This window comes from Entelurus aequoreus, linkage group LG25 (assembly GCF_033978785.1).
Source record: "Entelurus aequoreus isolate RoL-2023_Sb linkage group LG25, RoL_Eaeq_v1.1, whole genome shotgun sequence".
Lineage (NCBI taxonomy): Eukaryota > Metazoa > Chordata > Actinopteri > Syngnathiformes > Syngnathidae > Entelurus > Entelurus aequoreus.
In genome coordinates, this window is record NC_084755.1 from 16091868 (window position 1) to 16116541 (window position 24674).

General features: G+C 38.9%; 2 protein-coding genes and 1 long non-coding RNA gene across 4 annotated transcripts in view; 2 read left to right on the plus strand and 1 right to left on the minus strand.

Annotated features, from left to right (window-relative positions):
- LOC133642997 (uncharacterized) overlaps positions 1-24662 on the minus strand; it is a 76569-nt gene extending 51907 nt beyond the window's left edge. For both annotated transcript variants that reach the window (XR_009824630.1, XR_009824629.1), the window contains exons 1-2: positions 24519-24662; positions 19755-19864 (exon numbers count right to left, since the gene is read on the minus strand). This is a non-coding gene — a long non-coding RNA (uncharacterized LOC133642997). The remainder of the gene's footprint in view (positions 1-19754; positions 19865-24518) is intronic.
- notum1a (notum, palmitoleoyl-protein carboxylesterase a) lies at positions 4228-14741 on the plus strand. The gene is made up of 11 exons (XM_062037276.1): positions 4228-4682; positions 6240-6292; positions 6425-6520; positions 7303-7363; positions 7444-7502; positions 7588-7690; positions 7774-7965; positions 8812-8909; positions 9032-9179; positions 9259-9306; positions 12511-14741. Exons 1-11 carry the CDS (start codon positions 4342-4344, stop codon positions 12812-12814), a joined length of 1503 nt encoding a protein of 500 aa, XP_061893260.1. The 5' UTR covers positions 4228-4341; the 3' UTR covers positions 12815-14741.
- Positions 17286-18246, plus strand: LOC133642412 (myeloid-associated differentiation marker-like protein 2). Its single transcript, XM_062036578.1, has one exon. It carries the CDS (start codon positions 17286-17288, stop codon positions 18195-18197), a length of 912 nt encoding a protein of 303 aa, XP_061892562.1. The 3' UTR covers positions 18198-18246.
- Positions 24663-24674: the final 12 nt, after the last annotated feature.

The following is a 24674-nucleotide window of genomic DNA, read 5'->3' on the forward strand; positions in this document are numbered from 1 at the left end:
TGGGTCAGGTGGGTTTTTTTATTGTCTTGTTGTTGTTGCCATCGCTTTCCAACAATTGGGCAAACAAGCTTGTTCATCTGTGCGGATGGGCTCATCTTGCTGACTTGTTTAAACCCAAAATATTATATTGTATAATATTCATAGTTTTTCCTCATAAGTTTTGGTACTACGAGGTGCTTCTCACTAGCGAGTATAGTGATGAGCGAAGCTCTCTGTCTGTGCTTCCTGTAGGCGTAAACTAGTGGTCCCGCCTCCTCCCACTGAGACAAAGATTATGAATGACCGATAAGAGGATTCCCGCCGTTCATTTAAGGCCCCTTCTACACTAAGGTTATCCAGGGTAAATCCCACCTAACCTTATCCTTGTCCACACACACACACACACACACACACACAATGGTCGTTTAAGACCCCCTCCGCCCCTCCATCCGCAGGCGCAACGCGACCTTGTACGCATGCGAGGAAAAATGCGCTCGTCATAGTCACCTCCAGTGTAGTTTTGTGTGCAAGTTCTTAAATTTAACTTATCTGAACAATATCCAGTGTTGTGGTTTTTCAATTAACTGAAATCCAGTGTGCTGTGGGGCCCTATTGTAGTGAATCACACCTGAGCCATTATAAGTTAATAAAATCTTTAATGGACACGTGAAAGTAAACAATGTGATAAACAACATTTTGCATCTATCAATCTAGGGATCTAGATATCTGGTCAGGACACTCCTCACTCTTTTGCCTTCACCTTCATTGTCCATTCGTTTTTGGTGTATTTATATACTCTGGACCTAGACGTTGAGTCCCAACATACATGGCGGACAATAACTGATACAGTCTGCTTAGCCAGTCCAAAAGCATTCGCCATTTTCCGTAGTCTTCCCTCGACGGCCAGGTAATACAAAGCACACGCTACCTTTTTTTATCACATCCACGATAGCCCACATTTTCACTGTCTCTCCTTCGACAAATGGACAAAGTTTTTCAGTAAGTAGAATAACAGCTGACCTGGACATTCGAAAGTTCTCTTGCCCTCTGAGAGGTGTTGTATCCCAAATAGCTGCAATCGCTTTCTCTTAAGGTATTCATGTGTGATTTCTACAAGCGTCTGTAAAGACGGAAGGAGAAATACGGGCATGTCTGGATGACTCGCCTCCATATTTCCAGTGGTTAGCTCCGAGTTACGAAACCGCTTTATTATGAAGCTGGCTGTGGCGCGTTCTTTCTGATGTCACTTCCTGTGTGGGGCGCGGTCTTTCTAGCATCACTTCCTCTCCGAACTCAGTTTGTAAACGATCAATGAGTCCATACAAAGCTAAGAGCCGGAGATTCAAGAAATAGGCGTCCTGAGGACGGCAACCATAAACGATGGTTTAGTGTGGCTGAAACGGGGCTTAGGCTAAATAATTATTCGTTTAAGGGGTTATCCGGCTTAGTGTAGACATAGCCTAATTCTGCTACTGAATGAACGCATTCAGGTGCTAAGAGTTTGAGTTTGAGTTAGAGTTTATTTCGAACATGCAAGCATACAACATCACAACAGTGATGTACAGAGTGAACCCTCTTGTACCCTGTTTGAAAGCGAGCTACGAAGACAACAAACACACACGGACATTTGACGGCATTTATCTTTCGATTAATTTATTTATTGACTGACTGGCCAAGGCCTACTTGACGGTACGGAGATAATTCTGATATGTTTAAAAAAGGTATATCCTTTGGAAAATATGATTCATCGTCATGGGGTATCAGGCCTGTTTGCTGGCATCTACGATCAGGGCTCTCAAGTCTTCTCTGTCGTCCGCTCTATGTATGAGTTCTGTATTATTGATATTTTCGATAACATTTCTTAGGCTTTCGATATATGTTGTTCGTTGTCGACCTGGAGCTTTCTTTCCTACTAGTTTTCCTGTTAACATCAGTTTTTCTAAGCTGTCTTTTCTAATGATATGTCCGAGGAATTTCAGCTGCCTATTTCGAATCGTTACAATTACAGATCTTCTTGTTTTAGCCTTTGCCAATACCTTTTCATTGCTTTTCTAAAAAATGTATATCCTTTGGAAAATATGCTTACAGTACCGTATTTTTCGGAGTATAAGTCGCACCGGCCGAAAATGCATAATAAAGAAGGAAAAAAACATATATATGAGTTGCACTGTCGTATTTTTGGGGGAAATGTATTTGATCAAACCCAACACCAAGAATAGACATTTGAAAGGCAATTTAAAATAAATGAAGAATAGTGAACAACAGGCTGAATAAGTGTACGTTATATGACACATAAATAACCAACTGAGAACGTGCCTGGTATCCATCCATCCATCCATTTTCTACTGCTTATTCCCTTCGGGGTCGCGGGGGGCGCTGGAGCCTATCTCATCTACAATCGGGCGGAAGGCGGTGTACACCCTGGACAAGTCGCCACCTCATCGCAGGGCCAACACAGATAGACAGACAACATTCACACTCACATTCCCACACTAGGGCCAATTTAGTGTTGCCAATCAACCTATCCCCAGGTGCATGTCTTTGGAGGTGGGAGGAAGCCGGAGTACCCGGAGGGAACCCACGCAGTCACGGGGAGGACATACAAACTCCACACAGAAAGATCCCGAGGCCAGGATTGAACTCACGACTACTCAGGACCTTCGTATTGTGAGGCAGACGCACTAACCCCTCTTCCACCGTGCTGCCTGGTATGTTAACGTAACATATTATGGTAAGAGTCATTCAAATAACTATAACATATAGAACATGCTATACGTTTACCAAACAATCTGTCACTCCTAATCGCTAAATCCCATGAAATCTTACACGTCTAGTCTCTTACGTGAAAGAGCTAAAAAACATTATTTGATATTTTACAGTAATGTGTTAATAATTTCACACATAAGTCGCTCCTGAGTATAAGTTGCACCCCCGGCCAAACTATGAAAAAAACTGCGACTTATAGTCCCAAAAATACGGTATATCCTTAGGAAAACATGCTTCATCATCATGCGGTATCAGGCCTGTTTGAGATCAGGGCTCACAAGTCTTCTCTGTAGTCCGCTCTATGTATGAGTTCTGTATTATTGATATTTTCGATAATATTTCTTAGGCTTTTGATATATGTTGTTCGTGGTCGACCTGGAGCTTTCTTTCCTGCTAGTTTTCCTGTTAACATCTGTTTTTTTAAGCTGTCCTTTCTAATATGTCCGAGGCATTTCAGCTGCCTATTTCGAATAGTTGCAATTAGAGATCTTCTTTTTTTAGCCTTTGCCAATACCTTTTCATTACTTTTCTAAAAAATGTATATCCTTTGGAAAATGTGGAAAAAGTGCAATATATTTATCTGTACGGTAATCTATTTATTTATATCTGCACCTTATTCCTTTTTTATCCTGCACTACCATGAGCTAATGCAACAAAATTCCGTTCTTATCTGTACTGTAAAGTTCAAATTTGGAAAAAGGAAGTCTAAGTCTAAGTCTAAAATACGCTTACAGTATTTCTTCAACACAGTCAAAATGGCTTGAAAATGTTCCCTAGGATCTTGCTGACGATTTATGGTTAAAATGTTTAACTTTTACACGTGCTTGGCCTGTGGGCTCCCTTGAACCGAATACCTGTCCTTAAATGAAAGGACCCACTTGTATAAGACGTTTTTGTGTTTGGAGTTTGCTGCCCCATCAGAAGGGATGCTCTGCTCGTTTTAAAATATACAGTAACTCCAGGAAAGTTTGGAGAGAGACTGATGTAGGAGGGATGAGGGAGAGGCGGGGGAGAAAGAGTGATGGTTGCTTTGATCTTTAGAGGCCCTGTCTGAATAAAAAAAAAAAAAAGAAAGAAGAAAAATGGAATCATGAAGCAGGAGCTTAAATGAGTAAATGAACCTTAAACTTTGAAGTAAACTAGCCTAATATTCATTTAGATAGCAGTGTATGTTAAATAGTTGTAACAAGATGCTTATTCTCACTTCATAAATGGGTGTTGGAATGGGAAATTGGCTTTTCAAAGCCAATAAAAGCCCCCACATCAAATAAAACATCACGGATCAAAAGAAGACTTTTTTTTCCCCTTTTCTTACCCCCCTTTCAATAAATTAAAAAAAGAGAGGGTGGGGGCGGTGGTGTTGGTCTGCCACGCTTGATCGTGCCCTGAGTCCTGCCCCGCCACTGCGATTGGCTGGACGCACACCCGAGGGGGGAAAGTTTGAATAAAATACAAGAGCATGGCACCAGTGTGGAGTGTCTGAGAGATTTCCAACTGGACTTTGCATTAAAGGACGAGCGGACAACTGTCCCAGAAAAAATAATTGTCTCCTTCCCACCACGCTTCAACGAGATTTTTCAAAAGGACGCTTTAAACATGACATCCGCTCGCATTGCGTCATCTATTTTGCTCCTGGTGCTGATGCAGTCCGAAGCCGGGCTTTGCGCGCGGAGGTTCCGGGGTGGCCGCAACCCGCAACCACGACGCGCGCCGCCGCCTCCCACATACCGGGCGGCGGCGAACAACCGGGGTGACACCACGGAGAGCTTTCCACTGGATTTCACCGCCGTGGAGGAGAACATGGATAACTTCATGACGCAAGTCAAGAACCTGGCGCAGTCGCTGTATCCGTGCTCGGCGCAGAAGCTCGACCACGACATGCGGCTGAACTTTTTGGAGAACGCTTCAGTCACCTGCAACGACGGAAGCCCTGCAGGGTATGTAGACGAAAAAAAATAAATGTTCACCGTGGAATGATTATTAAAAGGTTTATATTGTGCAAAATGTGCATGGTTGCACCCGAAATAAAATGAAATTGAAACCATTGAAACTATATTTGAACTGTTGAAGACTAGTTTGACAGGGAAACAAGTGCACTGTACCTCAATTCTCATTTCAGGTGTATTTATTGACAGAAAGTTTTTTTTTTTTTTTTCCATGCTTGTTTCTTATTTATCAGCAGAACTGAACCAAACAGGTTGTGATTTTGGTAAGGTATAATCATGTGTGAAACAAATGAGATAACTCAATGGTAAAGAAATAACAAGTAAAGTACAGTAAATAACATTGATTTATGTAAATCATAAGAAAAACTGTTCTTTCTGACAAGTTACTGTGATTAAACCTATAATTTGGATTTGGGCTTGTGCCTGCGTTGAAATACGGTCGAAAAATGAAGCTCGGAAAGTATGTCCAATATTTGGAGATACATGTTTTTTATTAGACAGTGATGTATTGTATAGGAGACATTAATCAGTCCTTGTTCGTAGCATTTCCAAGACAGCCATAAATATGTGCAGATGCCACTGAAAGCCGGTTATGATATGTGAGTCTTTTTATGGATTTAACAGCGTAATTCTGTATAACACCACCCCCTCCCGCATGGGTTGCCTTTAAGAGAAGCCTGGTGGAAGCACTAAGCTCTCTGAGTAGGAATGCAGGGGACAGTTCCTGGCAGATGGCCTTTTCCCGTTCACCACTGTTGTCATTTAGGATGCTAATCCATCCAGCATGCATTTACAAACAACCAAAAGTGTGTGTGATGATCTGCTATTCCTCTTGTGGAATTTGATCCTGCACTTGTTGGTTGCTTGGGAGTAGCACATAGAGCGCACTGTCCTTGGCATACATCTGCGATATTACTATAAAGTCAATAATTACAGCCAAATGTATGACGCGCGTCTGAGCAATCTGATTTGTATGTGGTCACTGGCCATCACTTAAGTTTAGTCATCAATAGTAGGCACACCCGAGATTATTTGTCTCAATATATCAGGAAAAATAGTCTGTTTTCCAGTGGAATTTGTTGTATGTTGAGTGAGTGATTATAAGCACTTTACTGCATCTTTATATGTAACATGCCAATCAATTTGGTCATCGGTGTTGTTGTGAGATCACTGCTGAAGAATGATGAGCTCAAAAGAACAGCCCAGTTTTTTTTATTTTACTGGTATTTGCAGTATAGGCGGGATAGGGGATGGCGAGATAAGCCATCTTCCAGTGCAGTGACTTCACATTGTTGCAGCCTGGTGTCACCTTTTTTGTCTGGAAGATAGGAATCAACAAAGCAGCCGGATGCTAAAGTTTAAGATAAAGCAATGATGTCATTTAATGCTTGTGCACCATCACTGATGATAGAAATAGAGAGGGACATTGCTTCAGTTGGTCTCTGAGTTACAAAGTACATTAAATCAAGATTGTGATATGTGCCTTTATCAGGTCTGAAACTCAAGCGTCTAAGTTGAAGTTATTTTACATTTGTTTGTCTCTCTTAGGTATTACCTGAAAGAATCCAGAGGAAGCAGACGCTGGTTGATATTTCTGGAAGGTATAAGTTCAAGTTGTGTTAATGAATCTGTATTAGGGTTTATTACACCTTCACCAGGTCAAACGAAAGCATTTTCCTGGTCAGTTTTCACCTAAACACTTAATGTAAACTTAACTTATGTTGACTTTACAGGCGGCTGGTACTGCTTCAACAAAGAGAACTGTGACAGCCGATATGAGACCATGAGGAGGCTAATGAGCTCATCCAAGTGGTCTCAAACTAAAACAGGTAAGACTCACCTAAACGGTATTGTATCACATCTAATAATAATGGAGTAGATTCATGTAGCGCTTTTCTAGACACTCGAAGAGCTTTACACTAAAAACTGAAAACCCATTATTCATTCACATGTCTGCAAGATCCTCAGGCTCATATTAGCGCCCTTGATATTAAAAAATGGTTGAAGATGACCACAATGCATTCGACAGTAGCGTTTTTATGTAACTGTATAAGAAGTTGCAATTGGCATTGTTCAACAAAAATAATAGTACGGTCAACTTAAAAGAGTCTTTAGAATGACCAGATTGTACTGTATGTACCATTTTTGTACCTGATACGATACAAGAATGGTATTGAATCCACTGTACACCCAGGTTGATCAAAATTTTATGGTTGTTATTTACCTAAATCATGCTAAAAAGTGCTTGAGAAGTTACCACTAGGGCATTTTTAAGCAAAAGTTTGCCGAAAGAGCTGTGCTATAATTAATTACGGTATTTTAACCTCTTCTGCCGGGTCAGTCCCTAGTACCATTTTTGTGTTATCCTGCTCACAAACAATAAAAACTTAGCAGAAAAATGATAAAGAAAATACACTACTGCTTGACAGTCAATCGTATTAGGGCTGTAGCGTAGGTTGACCTGGCGCCCACTGTTGTGAGACGGTGGACGCCTCTGTCTTTCATTGCGGTGTAATAACTGTAATCCAATGTGGTAATGACGACAATGTGGAAGAGGATGTGTCTGGGAGTGCCGGAATGGCTAATGATACATGTTGATCTGTCTGTGCAGGCACCGGGATCCTGTCTCCGCTCCCCGAGGAAAACCCTCACTGGTGGAATGCCAACATGGTGTACGTTAACTCGTGTATATTCTTTAAATTACAGGCGTCGACTTTTAACATCCCATGACTTTTAATATTGTTTGTTACAGGTTTGTCCCGTACTGCTCCAGCGACGCATGGAGTGGCGCCACCGCCAAAACAGAGCAGAGTAAGTGTCATTGTTTGTTGGATCAAATCTTGCATGTGTGAAGTGAGAAAAATATATCTACATGTTCTCTTTTTGTCATGAGCAGGTGGCTATGCTTTTATGGGCTCGCTGATAATTCAAGAGGTCGTAAAATCCTTGCTTAAAAAGGGCCTGGACAACGCCAAGGTTCTGCTTCTGGCCGGGAGCAGGTATGCCCACAAGTAAAAGGTTGTGACGTGAAAATTTTAAAAGTACTTTGATACCAATCGGAATATATCGCCTCTGCATGCAGTGCTGGAGGGACAGGGGTCCTGCTGAATGTAGATCGTGTGTCAGAGCTGCTGGAAGGACTGGGACACACTGCAATACAAGTGCGGGGCCTGTCGGATTCCGGCTGGTTCTTGGACAACAAGCAATATGACTTTACCGACTGTCTGGATGCGATCAGCTGTGCCCCCACGGAGACCATCAAGAGAGGCATAAAGTAGGCACACATGATTGTGAAGGATATGGGCTACACACAGGAAAACTATAGTATAATTACTTTTTGGGGTTTCCGCTTTTTCTTTCAATAATTCTGATGTACTAAACCAGGGGTTTTCAAAGTGTGGCACAGTAAGCCTTCAATCGAGGGATATAACTCGGCCTACTCCCAAAAAACCTGATCTTCTCAAGTATAATTTGTATAATTTTTTTCACCTGTTCACTTTATTGATTAAAAAGCAATTTATTTTGCCTGATGTTAGCTTAGCAAATTTAAGAAGATGTTTTTTCTTGATTTTTCTCAATCTGATGCACCTCCACTAAAGTCTTCTGCCACATCCAACTTTGATAACCTATGTACTACTTTGTACCACAGAGAAAACAAAAAAATCTAAATGTTACAAGTGGAACACCACAGATCAATATACCTGTCGACCATGCCATTTTGCCTGGAAACTCACATAATTTTCCCATCTAGCCTGGTGCTCTCTTGTTCTGTATTGCAAAGTTTATTCCAAAAAATCCTGAAATTTGGAATGTTTCTTTATTTTCAGATTCAAATTAACGGAATTGTAGTGCTACTTGTTGCTAGGCAGAATTCATCGGGCAGAATTATTTTGTTTAAAGGAAAGTGAAAAATGGTATGCGCTGGTCACTTGGTGCCACCCACAGCATCTAAGGAAATTGCTCAAAAGCAGCACTATAGGGGTTATACATTTGAGTGGGACACTGTAGATACAATTAAGAGGTTTTTTTTAGTACCCAGGCGCCATCTGCTGGGTGTTGTAGTGCACTGTAATATTATTAAAACATCACAACTGATCAATTATGTGTTGACCCTTATTAGGTACTGGGGAGGAGTGGTACCCGAAAGGTGCAAACAAATCCATGAAGGAGAGGAGTGGAACTGTTTCTTTGGCTATAGAGTCTTCCCTACTATAAAAAGTAAGCGTTTGTATCACAAATAAACTGCATTCAAAATACGATATTAATGGAGACCTAGATCATCAGTGTGAGAGAATTCTGACCTCTCTGAATACACCGTATTCTTCATTATCTTGTTTTAGGTCCAGTGTTTGTGGTCCAGTGGCTGTTTGACGAAGCTCAGTTGACAGTGGACAACATTCAGCTGACAGGACAACCAGTGCAAGAAGGCCAGTGGCGTTATATCCAAAATTTGGGCATTGAGTTAAGGAACACTCTTAAGGATGTCCCGTAAGTTACCAAAATACAGAATGTTAAAAGGAGAATCAAATGAGCATTTTAACATACAACATTTTTCTTTTCTTTTCAGGGCTATGTTTGCCCCAGCATGCCTCTCACATGAAGTTATCACAAGAAAGTGAGTTTAACCTTCTGTGGCCAGCCTCGTTCACTAACTAGACCAGACTTGGGCCCGCGGGCCGCATACAGCCTGTTAAATGCCTACTGAAATGAAATTTTTTTATTTAAACGGGGATAGCAGATCCATTCTATGTGTCATACTTGATCATTTCGCGATATTGCGATGTTTTTGCTGAAAGGATTTAGTAGAGAACATCGACGATAAAGTTCGCAACTTTTGGTCGCTGATAAAAAAAAGCCTTGCCTGTACCGGAAGTAGCGTGACGTCGCAGGTTGAAGGGCTCCTCACATTTCCCCATTGTTTACACCAGCAGCGATTTGGACCGAGAAAGCGACGATTACCCCATTAATTTGAGCGAGGATGAAACGTGAGAGTGAAGGACTAGAGTGCAGTGCAGGACGTATCTTTTTTCGCTCTGACCGTAACTTAGGTACAAGGGCTCATTTGATTCCACACTTTCTACTTTTTCTATTGTGGATCACAGATTTGTATTTTAAACCACCTCGGATACTATATCCTCTTGAAAATGAGAGTCGAGAACGCGAAATGGACATTAACAGTGACTTTTATCTCCACGACAATACATCGGCGAAGCACTTTAGCTACGGAGCTAACGTGATAGCATCGGGCTTAACTGCAGATAGAAACAAAAGAAATAAACCCCTGACTGGAAGGATAGACAGAAAATCAACAATCCTATTAAACACTGGACCTGTAACTACACGGTTAATGCTTTCCAGCCTGGCGAAGCTTAACAATGCTGTAGCTAACGACGCCATTGAAGCTAACTTAGCTACGGGACCTCACAGACCTATGCTAAAAACATTAGCTATCCACCTACGCCAGCCAGCCCTCATCTGCTCATCAACACCCGTGCTCACCTGCGTTCCAGCGATCGACGGAGCGACGAAGGACTTCACCCGATCGTCGATGCGGTCGGCGGCTAGCGTCGGACAGCGCGTCTGCTATCCAAGTCAAAGTCCTCCTGGTTGTGTTGCTGCAGCCAGCCGCTAATACACCGATCCCACATACAGCTTTCTTCTTTGCAGTCTTGATTGTTCATTAAACAAATTGCAAAAGATTCACCAACACAGATGTCCAGAATACTGTGGAATTTTGCGATGAAAACATAGCTTTTTGTATTGGATACAATGGTGGCCGAATACTTCCGTTTCAACCATTGACGTCACGCGCATACGTCATCATACATAGACGTTTTCAACCGGAAGTTTTGCGGGAAATTTAAAATTGCACTTTATAAGTTAACCCGGCCGTATTGGCATGTGTTGCAATGTTAAGATTTCATCATTGATATATAAACTATCAGACTGCGTGGTCGGTAGTAGTGGGTTTCAGTAGGCCTTTAAGATTTTCAATCTGGCCCGCTGGACGTTTCCAAATAACATCGAAACTGTAGCGAACATTATGATGTGCAGTGCTGTTTTCAAATTACCGTAAGTCTTGAACTATAGAAAGTATTCTAATGGTGGGAATCTGCACTTTTAAGTGATATACGAGTTACTACGTTAATCTACGTCACAGCAGCTCAGACTAGGCACAAAGCAGTGTAGCAGCAAGCCTGATATGCATGCGGTGTCAGGGACAGTGTTCTGCAGAAAAGTGATATTATATCAGATTGTAGGTGATTTTTTTACCCTTTCCTTTCATGTTTTGTTGCGTTTTGCTTGATTGTAAAAGATGTCGATCGAGGAGGTGGTTTGAGTAGTAAAAAAGGAGCATGCTCATATTCTGGTAATATTCAGTGTTATATCGATCATAGTTAATGTTGTAAATCCCAAATTTTATATTTTCATTCTCATTCTAGTGTATAATTCAGTAAAAAAAATGTAAATTCCATTCCGTTTTTTGAGGTGGTTTGTCATAACGGATTTAATATTCTATCGGACATTATTGTGAATTTTTGTATCAGTTTTTCTGAAAAAAGGGACCCCCCCACACACACACACGTATATATATTAGGTGTGGGAATTTTTGGGCACCTCACGATTCAATTCAGGACCTACATTTTCGATTAAAAATCGATTGTTGATGCATCTTTGATTTACAGTATGCATATTGATGGAGTTTTACATTTATTTTCTTATTCCTAAATAAGCATTCATCACTTGCAACTTTAAAAAACAGTGCATTTATAATAAGAACGAGGTCAATTAATTCCCAAATTTATTAAATTAATTGCAAAACTGGAACATAAGTACCCTATGATAAAGGAGGTGGTCTGATCTTTTGGTGAGGTGGCTTGCTGCAGTCAGCCAAATGTTAGAACTGTCTGCATTACTTTATGTACAATGAATACATCGATTATCGAATATTGACGTTTACGAATCGATTTTATAATTGTCCATGTCCGAATTGCGATGCAATCGATTTCCTCCACCTCTTATATATATATGTAAACATACTTACATATATATATACACATATATATCATATATAATATATACTGTATATATAAAAAAATATATAGAAATATGTGTGTTTATATATATACAAACATATATGCACATATATGTGTATATGTATATATATATATATATATATATATATATATATATATATATATATATATATATATATATATATATATATATATATATATATATGTAATATATGTAATATATATATATATATACATATACATATACACTGTATCTATACATACATATATGATATGCATACATACATACATACATACATACATACATACATACATACATACATACATACATACATACATACATACATACATACATACATACATACATACATACATACATACATATATATATATATATATATATATATATATATATATATATATATATATATATATATATATATATATATATATATATATATATATATATATATGTATGTATATATATATATATATATATATATATATATATGTATGTATATATATGATATGCATATTACAGGGGCGCCAAAAAGGGGGGGTAAAGGAGACGGATTCTAGGGGCCCATGATGGAGGGAGGCCCAGAGAGGCTCCTAATGATGATGAAATTATAATGTTGCCGCTGTGTTGGGGGCCCTGTAAAGATTCTTTTCATGGGGCCCAAAATCCCTAGCGGCGCCCCTGTGCATATATAATTGCCAGGTCTTAACTAGACAAACAGCCGACTTGTGAGTTAACAGCGCCCTCTTGTGCCATGTTTCAGTTACTGGACTGACGTGCAGGTAAAAGGCACATCCTTACCCCGGGCTCTGCACTGCTGGGACCGCAGCCTCCACGACAACAGGAACAACAAAGCCCCGCCTAAAGGTTGCCCAGTGCATTTGATTGACAGCTGCCCGTGGCCACACTGCAACCCCACCTGCCCTACCATCCGAGACCAGTTCACAGGCCAGGAAATGAACGTCATTCAGTTCCTCATGCACATGGGCTTCGACGTGCAGAAGATGGCCCAGCAGCAGGGCATGGACCCCAGCAAGCTATTGGGCATGCTTAGCAGTGGCAGCTAAGGGGACGGACCAGCGCACTAAAAAACACACTTACAGTATGTTCAAGCTAAAGCCCAAGTAGGGTTGTGGCTGTTTTTTGTTTTTTTGGCCAGTATCCATACCTGATACCTCCAACCACCCTTTTTACATAGTTTATCCCCTTCTGATCTACTGTTGTTATGAACCTCAACATTAAGAACAGGGCTCATACATGTCCCATAACCCTTCCCTCACAACTCACTGCTGGTCACAAATACTGGGGTTCCAGACAAGGTACAACTATTTATACTCAAATTGTAATCCAGTTTTAAGGATCTTAATGCTTTGTTTGATATTGTGGATTTAATTATGTTAAAAACACAGTGTCTTCTGTTGACTTGACGACTGTAGCGTTATAATGAGCTATACACACACACCAGAGTGCCATGTAAACCCCCCACAAAAACATACTGTAGTCTTGTAAGGTACAGTACTTTTACAATCCTCAGATTAAGGCAGTGAACATCTAAAGGGAGACAAATGTTATGTATTGTACATGTTTAGAGTATTTGTATAGGTTCTTTCAAGTGTTCACAACTCCATTATTATGTATTTCATAATAGAGAATACCTTTTAATATAATGGCAAAGCTGTATGTAATGATGTCTTTATAAGTGATGTCTTTAAAGGACCTCGTTCTCACACCATCCACCGAAGGAACGGTATTACTAATTGTAATTTTATTCTGTAACATATTTTTAACAGGAGAAACTACATTGGTTATTTACATATTTATTTTGTTATGTAAATCATATTTATAAGTGCTATTTTTGCAAGGAAGTGATTCTTTGTCAATTGTAAATACATGGGTGTGTTTTTCTCTTTGTGTTGACTACATGTCTTTGTATCAGACCGAAAAGAAAAGACACATTACATACGTACAAAAGAAAGCTGTCTTATTTTTGCTTTGTTTTTGATCATGCAGGCATACCATTACCTTTTATAATTGAGCATTTTTACTTACAGTACCAGAAGAGTGGAAAACAAGTTGCCTCTATATTTAAACTATTATCATATATATTTGATTTATGACACCAAAAGACTTCCAAAGTTTGCAAATAAATAGATATGATCAAAATAAAATCAATCTCACAAAAATTCTCAAGTCGTTTTGAGAGTTCATGAGGAAACGTTCCTAACGTTACGTCACAGGATCCGTGACGTAGCGTTCGGAACCACAGAACTCTTCCCCATCAACAACAATGCTAATCATGCAGACTTTGACAGCAAACAATAAAAACATTGGAAAAAATTAAGATCCAGAACCTTATATTATTGAGCCCGAACACAAAGAGGATGAGCAATAATTTTAGAAGCCTAGTGCTGAACGGAGGCAGCTTTATTGTAACACAATAGCATCAGCAGCATTGCTCGGGGCTAAACATACACAATAACCATAATAAAACAAACACTTACGGTACAATTTCCACTCTCACTATGATGCCGACCGACAGGACGCTCACATAATTCCGTTGACATAAAAATTTGATTGTAATCCTCACGAAGGGTCTAAAAAAGTTGCCCCAACTACCTCTTTCTATCCATCTCAGGGGATGTTAAAGTTGACCAGCCTCTCGTCTATTGCCACATTTGTCTACCAACAGGTGAGAGCTGCATGAATTCAAATCTAGAATTTACTTTTAGCAAGGTTTAGACGAAGCAGAAGACAATAGCAGCGTAAGCTAGCATTATCTCACTGCTATCAATGCGCCGCTAAAATAGGCCGTCTGCATTGGCGCCTATAATAACAATATCACTCATATTTAGTTAATTTTCAGGTCACCATGGAGTATTGTTGGCGGTTTCTGGATGTTTTTCCGAAGGTTTAATGGGCGCAATAGAGGACTCTCGATCTGTTGAATCAATTGTTAGTAGCTAACAATTGAATTGTTAGCTATTTATTTACGATTTCGAATGCATTAAAAAAATCCAAGCATATGTGTTCTTTTCTAATTTAAGGATTGTGAGTGATAAACATAAATTGTTTTTCAAATGTTTGCGTATTTCCAGAATTACTGATTTGATAATATGGTCAAAATGCAGAAGCGTTACTACAATGACGTAGAATCTACAGAAATTGCCGAAGATATTTGGTCCGGAATATTCAAAATAGCAAACTGAATTTGTGGTATTTTGTGATGTTTAGTCTGTATTTTCACATACTTTGCGGATTGTAAATATAATTGAATATGGTTTTATGGATACAATGTAACACAATAAAGCATATAAATTCAACTTCTTTTCCCACTTTACTGAAAATAGACCATACATTCTGAATGCTACCAGTGAGCACACAACAATCATAATTTGGTTGACAGTTGAGCCGTTGGAATGTTGTTTTGTTTTTGTTTTTAGGAGGCTAGCAGTTATTATGCCAGCTAAGGCGCTGATAGATTAGCTGCGAAGGTTAGCAGTTAGCAGGCTAGCTCAAAAATGATTGTTGTGCAGTTCATTCAAATTACAATACCTGGTTAAAAATTGGGAAATAATTATGTTTTGCGGTCCTGTCAAAACTTCAGAAACCATCAATCAAACAAATCTTATTTGTCCAGCACTTTTCATACAAATATAATGTAGCACAAAGTGCTTTACATTTAAAACATTTAAAAACAGTACCTCCCGCTCTCAATGCATAATTGCAAGTTGAAACAGTCAAACAGTCCCCCTCATACCACACACCACCCTCAACACCCTTTTTCTCTCTACCACACACATGCACGAATTATAAAAGTCATGTTAAAACATTTGTGGCTGATCACGGAATAACCAGGTGATACAATACTATTTTAGGGAGCCGAATGCACCAGGATCTGCATGATGATGGGCCACAACTGCAGTGACCCTGATCCAGGGAACAAAGCGAGGGGTCAGGGAGTCCTCTCGCCGAGGAACCCATGAGCAAGATCCACAGCAGCCGCGACACATGAGAGCCCACAGTGCGGAGGGCTCCCGCTGAGGAAACGCTGGAAATAACTCTATAAATCTAAAATATATTAAGAGGATAAAATAAATGAATAAAATATATTATTAAGATGTCGAACAGTCCTCGTCGAATCCGACTGACTGCGAGAGGAGATAAATATGCATAAATATTACATACATACAGGTATGTAGTTAAAAGCTAAATAAGATTAATTAAATTGGTATGTGGTAAATAAAGCTAATAAATACGATAGATAAACAGTGTTAAAAAGATAATTAAAATCATAAGATGAATGGGAGTTTAAGTAATTGCTGAAGTTAAAAAGATGGGTGTTGAGCTTGATTTTAAAACAGTGAATGAAAGTTAAAAATAAATTACAGTGCCTCATTACAAATTGAGGAAAAATTATGTTTTGCCATCCAGTCAGAACTTATAAAACCGTAACATTCAATACAATTAAAAAGTATGTATCGTTTAAGCATGTTTTCTGTCAGGAAAATACGCAACGTTTTCTATGTATATGCCATTTACAAATTCGTGAGACAGAAAACATTTACACAAACAGTAGAGGCCCAATGTCCAAACAAAAATAAGTGATGATTTTCACCAAGTAAATTCTAGCATACTAGTGTCACAAGTAAGTTTAAGTATTTTTGGCAACGACTAATCCATGTTCACTTCCTGCTTACAGTAGCTAAAATCTACCATTGCGCCTGTATAATTTTACCATTGGGTCTGTGTGTAATTGCTGTCTTAATGGGCGTCTTAGCCTTCCGCCCTGTTATTACACTGTGTATAAATGCCAGTTTCTTATAACAGGAGCCTCTGACTCAGCCTCTCTGGGTGCTCCCAAGAAAGACGACTCCCTGACTGCCAGCCACATGTAGCCTCCCACCCAACTGCGGAATACAGAGCTCCTATTTATAGTGCTAGCGGGGCCTGTAACCCTGGGCAAGGCTGTGACTTTCATTTCAACAGCCGTCCTGAGCGAGCCACTGCTAGACTCTGAGAGACGAAAGAGAGGATGAGTCCTTACGAGAGGTTAAAGGACACACAACAAGGACAGGATAATTAGGATATGCACGGATTTGAACGGATCGATATGGGCTACGTTGAAAATATTACATGCCAAGGAACTTGACTGACAGGACGACAAACAAGTCCCCCTGTTGGGCACAGAAGGCTATTGTTGGACAACTGATCATGGATATGACCTGGGGACTGTCCCTGCATTTCACTGGAAAACATTGAAAAGAGCAACTTTTTGGAGGTTGTATGCCACAGAGTTGAGTAAGACTGCAATAATATTATTCTAGAATCATACTTTGAAAGTCACTGTTGATTAATTTAAGACAGAAATCAACTATAAAGGACACTAAATGTACATAGTTCTTAAGTGTGAAGCTGTAATGTAATATGGCCAGCACTAGGAATTGCAGACCTTTGTAATTAAGGACCATCTATAAAAAGCAAAGTAGGAGGTGAGGTGTGAGTCAAAAGGATATCCCCGAATTTTGACAGTCATTCACAATGGATGCCCACGGCGGACACTACCTCAACAAAGAAGCCGTGTTGTCACCGCTCGGGGCAGCCCGAATGTGCCAGTTGCTGTTCGGCTGCACCATAATCGCCCTTGTGTCCCACAGCGCAGGCTACAGCGCCACCTACGGACACTTCTGCATGTTTGTGTGGTGCTTCTGCTTCGCTGTCACGGTGGTAGTGTTCAGCCTGGACATTACAAGACTCCACAGCTGCATGCCTATCTCGTGGGATAATTTCACAGTGGCTTTTGCCATGCTGGCGACACTCATGTACATCACCGCCTCTGTGGTCTACCCCGTGTACTTCCTCGACATTGAGTGCCCTAGCGAGGGCTGTGAGGAACAAGGCTACCGCATTGCTGTGACTGTGATCTCCAGCCTCTGTTGTTTTCCTTACGGGGCTGAAGTTTTCATAACGAGGGCAAAACCTGGAACTGTGGTGGGTTACATGGCAACCGTGTCTGGTCTACTCAAGGTGGTACAGGGATTTGTGGCCTGTATAATTTTTGGAGCCCTGGACAATTACAGCGAGTACAACAACTACATAGCTACTGAGTACTGTGTGGTTGTGTACAGCTTGTGCTTCTCAATCACTGTGTTAGTGGTCTTAGCTGCAATATCCGGGAAGACCTCTGCCCTGCGGTTCCCTTATGACCGGTTTGTGGTCATCTACACTTTCATGGCTGTGATTCTCTACCTCAGTACCGCACTGATTTGGCCCATCTTCAGCTTTGACAAAAAATACAGCTCTACTGATCGTCCTGAGAACTGTCCACGTGGAGAATGTCCCTGGGACAGCAAGTTGGTGATTGCCGTCTTTTCCAACGTCAACCTTATTCTTTATTTTGCTGATTTGATCTACTCCCAAAGGATTCGCTTCGTCAGTAACGCTGTAGTCTGAAAAATGGCCGTTGGTCATTGCAGACATTTGTTCATATCAATAACTCGATCATTAGTCCACTAAAGGACCTCTAAGAGAGTCAGCTGGAGGTCCAGAGATGATCTGATCTCAGCAACTATGCCCACTGAGGAGTTTTACAGATAACTGTACATCACTGTGCGAGACCACATATGATATTATATACATATATTCATATATATATAAATATACATATACATATATATATACATATATGGATATACACATACATACATATATATATATATATATATATATATATATATATATATATATATATATATATATATATATATATATATATATATATATATATATATATATATATATATATATATATATATATACATACACATATACATAGTATATACATATACATATATATAATATATATGCAATGTGCAATGTGCTGCAATGTTAGTCCCTCTGTGCTGTTTTTCAGGCCAGCTTTTTCCAGCAACTGGTATGTTTTCTCGATGTCAGTCACTTCTTAATTTTTTCAGTGGAACATACCATGAACATGTCTTTCCATGATATCCCGCCATATATTTGGGTCAAGAAGACAATTATTTGCTATTCCTCTCATTCACTGAATGTTAGATCTGGTTTGTGTATTTCTGAATGCAACATGCTTGTAATAGTATTCATTTGATTATTGATTATTTGTATAAGCATATTTCTACTGTACTATATAGTATTTTTAGGTCTGTCAAAATTTACGAGTTAACTCATTTAAATAAATAAATAAATATTGCATTAATCATGTACACACTTGGATTAATCATGCACTTTATTTTGACCGTACCAGCTCTTTTACCTTAAGTGTTATACTGACAGTGACCAGATCAATGCATACGTCAGTAAAAAAACAAATGAGGAGACACCCGCTGGTGTGCACGCTGGCAAATTTCAATCCAAAAGTCTGAAAGGACTCTAGATAAACTTTTTATCAAATGTTGTGCAAATATATGACATGCATTCAAGGGAAACGTTTAAAAACATTCCTTGATGAAATTCTGAAAATAAAATTGCATTTGTGTACAAATATTGGGGTCTTTTTTTAAGTTAATTTCAATTACGGAAGTGAGATCCTGATTAGTCCAAATTCCAAATTTGATCAATCTGATTTAAAAATCATTTGACAGCCCTAATATTTTGAAATCCAAATAAATTACTCAAAGGTTTGTTTTTGGTTTTATTGCTCTATGCATGCTTATATCCTCACAATTCAGACCTGTTTTTAGTAATAACTCAGGGGCCACTGCTAGAGCAGGTCAAGTCCTCAATATTTCGAAACTTAGACATGTACAGACTACGAACAACAAAGCAATTCAGGTAATTTTCAGATTTTTATAAACTGGATGGATATATATTCTATTGAGCAGCCAGAGGATTATTGTGTAGTAATAAGTTACACTTCTGCTCATATGGTTACTCTATATATGATTATTAATATTTAAAGAAAACGAGCCTCTGGAGAGACATGACAAATGCTTCTAACTTCAGGAGCTTCACTCAATTCTACCAAGAGGGCCTTACCAAAGTCTGCTGGGGTCCACAGATATCCTCAGGAAGGTTGGCCACTGAGAGTCTTGCTTCCAATAATACAGCCATCCCAGCAACTTGAGAATTCATTAGTATTTGACCATCTGGTTGGTGATAAAGTTAAGAAATATCATATCTCTGATATACCGGTTCTGCAGAAACAATTTATAACAGTTGTGTATGTACATACAGTACCGTGGTAAATAGAAAACAAACATTGGAATATTAGGAAAAACAAAACATAACCTGAACCGCATACTATATTGTACACTAGTGCCTTATGTTGATTATTGCATGGAATTCTGGGGAGATACTTAGCACATTACACAACATATGCACATTGCCAAAAAGAGCAATAAAATGAATAAATAATACTGGCTATCGAGAACAAACAAATGTATTTGAAAAATCACAAATAATTTAATTCATGGATCTGGCGAAATATAAAACTGCATACAGAACACTGAAAGCTTGAAATAATCTACTATCACCAAATGTCCAAAACATTTTCAAAGATAGAGGGAAATATAACCTCGGGGTTAAATGGACTTTAAAGCAGTCTTGTGTGAACAATACTTAAAAGTATGTGCATATATGTTTGTGGGGGGACTCAGGGGAATCAAATTAATGAAGTAATCAGAATTTTAAATTTAAAAAAAAAAAAGATAGATACATCAAGGAGGAGGAAACATATCTTTTTAAAATGTAATATTTTAATACAAATTTGATTAAATTAAAGTGGGTATACTATATTGAGTATATGTTGATGTAATTATATATGATATGTATGTATCTTGTAATAATACACATCATTTTTAGATATCAGGGGCCGTACTTATCAAGCTTCTTAGAGTGCCATTTTACACTTAAGTCCTGAGAATTTGCGAAATTTAGTCCTACTCTCAAACTTAAGAATAAAAGCTTTTTATCAACGTTCTTAAGTCTAAGAATCACTCCTACTCTTCACGATATTTAAGAGACCTTTAGAGGTGTCTTAAGTGGTTAGGAGTTGCCAGCAGGGGATGGCACTGAGGCGAGAGAGACGTGCGCGAACATTCAGGGAGCGGAACGATGTTCTGGATTTGTTTGATGACGAGCAGCTGATCAAACGGTATCGTTTAGACAGAGCGGGTATTATTTTTGTCACAGATTTAATACTTTTCGATTCCATGTTGATTTCTGCATGTGGCTGCAGTGGGCTAGTATATATAGAGCCACCCACACCAGTTTCAAATTAGTTGCCTAATTAATGAATTGGAAAGAAAATGTTATGACAGTAGCGTACACACACATACCGTGAGGTGAGTGACGTCAGTGAGTGTGTGGGCGACAGAAGAGAGGGAGCGGTAGCGTGAGTGCCGACGGGGACTAGTTTGTTTTGTATTATTTTGTAGTTTATTGTCAAAATATACACTCCCATTGTCCACTTAAATATTTCCAAGATATTTCTTTATTCTTAGACAACGGATTCCCTTCCGTGATTGGTCATTTCTATGGACACAGAAATTACGTCACCTAAAATTCCATTTACGGCACATAGTAATGTTGTAATTCAGCTCTGAGTGTGACACTTAAGATTCAGTCCTACACTTCGCTGAAAGTGTGAGTAAGACGCTTGATAACTAACTTTTAAGTGCAGCTTTCAGCGAAGAATTTATTTACTCTTAAGTCAACTCTTAGCAGACTTCTTAGGAGTAATTCTGAGAAGCTTGATAAGTACGGCCCCAGGTGATTATGTACTGCAGTGATTCTCAAACTGTGGTATGTGTACTGCTATTGGAGCACGGGCTCTATCTAGTGGCATGCCAAAGAATCACTTGATGAAAGTACAGTGTTTTATTTTACTATGTGCAAACACAGTGTTACTGTTCAAACTGTGTAATGTTACAGTGGCCAAAAATATTAAGTATACTTGTTAAATAAAACAGCTGCCTTGTTTTTAATGAATACTTACATCTACTACACTACTGTACTTTAATGTTGGTTATTATGGTGGTACTTGGAGAGCCAAGTTTTTTCTAAGGTGGTACTTGGTGAAATTGTATTGTTGATCAATATTTAGATTATATCTAAATAATTGGGCAGGAAGTTATAGGCTTATTCCTGCTGCTATTCAGACACACAATATGTGTTTGTTTTTTTAATTGTCTTTGAATATTGCATTTCTTTTTACTTTTTTTTTTTACAATTGATAATATTGTATTGGAGATGCTATTTTCTTCTCTTTGAGTATTTTTGGTTTCTTGTGTGTCCTAAATAAATACATAAATAAATGTGAAATACATTTGATTGATACAATAGCAACCAGAATATAAAATAGTGCAGTCTGTCTAAACCAGGGGTGCCCAAACTTTCTGCTTCCAGGGGCCAAACGCCAAAGTAAAGATGTGACAACGGGCCACGGGCCTAACACAGCAATTTTAAGTGTGAAACACAAATAGTAAAAAAAAAAAATCCTATATTTAGTACCAATGACAATGGTAGATGGCAGCTAGTTAGCCAACTAGTTAGCCTTGTGAACATGCCATCAATGATTATGTGAGCATTAAGGGTGTCCAAACTTTTTCACCTCTGATACGATACCGATATTGATCCGATCCGAGGAATCATACATACTTATTTTATTTAGTAGTGTGGAATATTAGAAATGTGAAATTTTGAAATTACTCAAAGAGAGAACAATGCTCAGTATAAGAAACACTAACCTATTTATTATTAACAGTCTGTAATGGACTTAATATGTCTTTAAGTTGAAGTGGAGTGGTAATTGTTTTCAACTAATTAATTGTTCTTAATTAAGTTAAGCTCATGACACAGCAAGTTGAATGATGCAGACACATTTGTTACTGGATCTTTTCTAATATGCTCCTGCCTTGTAGACCTTGTATGTGTAAGTAATATGCATTTATAATTATTTGATAATTGTTTATTTTGACAAATGTGCTGTTTTATTGTTCGATGATTATTACATGTCTAGCTTTTGTGCTATTGTGTGCTTAATTGTTGTGTAGCTGCTAGCTCCTAGTAGCCTATAGCCTAGCATGTTTACCTTTTGTAAATGACTTGACAGGATTAGAAGAAATGTGATTATCGGAGGACATTGAGATGTTAACTGGCTGTCCAGTTTTGTACAAGTAAAAACGCTGCAGGACTGCTTGTAGCAAAACTAATATTGGAAAGTTTAGATGCAAGCCGATATACTCCGATACTTCTTTTTTTTATGCTGATATTGGACCTATATGTGATATCTATATTAGATCAGGGCACCCCTCCTGAGTTTATACCAGGGGTGTCAAACTCCTTTTTGATCAGGGGCCACATGGAGAAAAATCTACTCCCAAGTGGGCCAGACTGGTACGATCAAAGCACGGTAACATAAAAATCAAGACAACTTCCGATTGATTACTTTGTTTACAAATAGAACAAGCACCTTCTGAAATTGTACAAATTATAATGTTGTTGGGGTTTTTTTTTACACTTACATGTTGCGGTTAATAGTATTCTATCTTTATTTGTCGTTATTTATATTTTCTGAAGAAATTATAATAATAATAATAATAATAATGGATTAGATTTTATATTGCGCTTTTCTATTATTAGATACTCAAAGCGCTCAAAGAGAAGTGGGAACCCATCATTCATTCACACCTGGTGGTGGTAAGCTACATTTGTAGCCACAGCTGCCCTTGGGTAGACTGACGGAAGCGAGGCTGCCAGTTTGCGCCTACGGCCCCTCCGACCACCACCTATCATTCATGCATCATTCATTCACCAGTGTGAGCGGCACCGGGAGCAAGGGTGAAGTGTCCTGCCCAAGGACACAACGGAAGCGATTTTGATGTCAAGAGGCGGGGAGCGAACCTGCAACCCTCAGGTTTCTGGCATGGCCGCTGTACCCACTACGCTATACTATTATGTGATAATTGGTGTAAATTTTCAATCTATCAAGATTTAAAAAATACATCAAAATCAAATTACAGTATGTTATTTATGTAGTTTCCTCGACTGACGTGCTAACATCATGTGGTTTGTTTTGTACATACAGTATGTAGCATCATCTACAAAGATACAAAGAATTGCTATTGCGACATCCAGTGGACACATGTAGAACATTGGTTTCTTTCATTCAAAAATTTCAGGTACATTTTTATACTCAGCAAACTCATCTTGCGGGCCGGATAAAACCTGTTGGCGGCCCTCGGGCCGTATGTTTGACACCCCTGGTTTAAACGTTCAGTATGAATATGTATTACATTTGGCGAGCCAAATCAAACGACTCGGCAGGCCAAATTTGGCCCTCGGACCCCAATTTGGCCACCTTTAGTCTACTCTAAACCAAACTAAGTTAGGCGTACAGTATTTGACTCATGTCAGTAGACATTCAAATGTTTAAAAGGGAATAATTTATGTGTTATTGTTCAGTATGAATATGTATTACATTTGGTGAGCCAAATCAAACGACTCGGCAGGCCAAATTTGGCCCCCGGACCCCAATTTGGCAACCTTTAGTCAACTCTAAACCAAACTAAGTTAGGCGTAGAGTATTTGACTCATGTCAGTAGATATTCAAATGTTTAAAAGGGAATAATTTATGTTATTGTTTAGGGATTATTTCTGTTTTGGGAAATTTAAACCCAACAAAAAGCCTACAAAATATTTGGGTGAAGTTAGCAAAACTCGGTTAGGCTAACCAAGTTTCTTAGCCCGTTCAGACATACCTCTCGTGAATTAATCAAGCATTGTTTTCAATTTACTTACTGCTTTGTCTTGAAGGACAACATTACAGTTGTCTTTTGTCCATTTCGCCAGTAGATGTTAGCATAGAGCCGTCTTGCCGCCCATCTTGAGTTCCTTATCTCAAGCCCGCGGCACAAAACTGATGCAACTGGTTTGCCATTTAAAGAGCCCGCCCTC

Excerpts from the sequence above, each read along its gene's own strand:
- LOC133642412 (XM_062036578.1), top strand. The coding sequence starts at position 17,286 with ATGGATGCCCACGGCGGACACTACCTCAACAAAGAAGCCGTGTTGTCA.
- notum1a (XM_062037276.1), top strand. The coding sequence starts at position 4,342 with ATGACATCCGCTCGCATTGCGTCATCTATTTTGCTCCTGGTGCTGATG. Across the intron at positions 6,293-6,424 it reads CTGGTTGATATTTCTGGAAG|GCGGCTGGTACTGCTTCAAC; the intron begins GTATAAGTTCAA and ends TTGACTTTACAG. Across the intron at positions 9,307-12,510 it reads CATGAAGTTATCACAAGAAA|TTACTGGACTGACGTGCAGG; the intron begins GTGAGTTTAACC and ends GCCATGTTTCAG.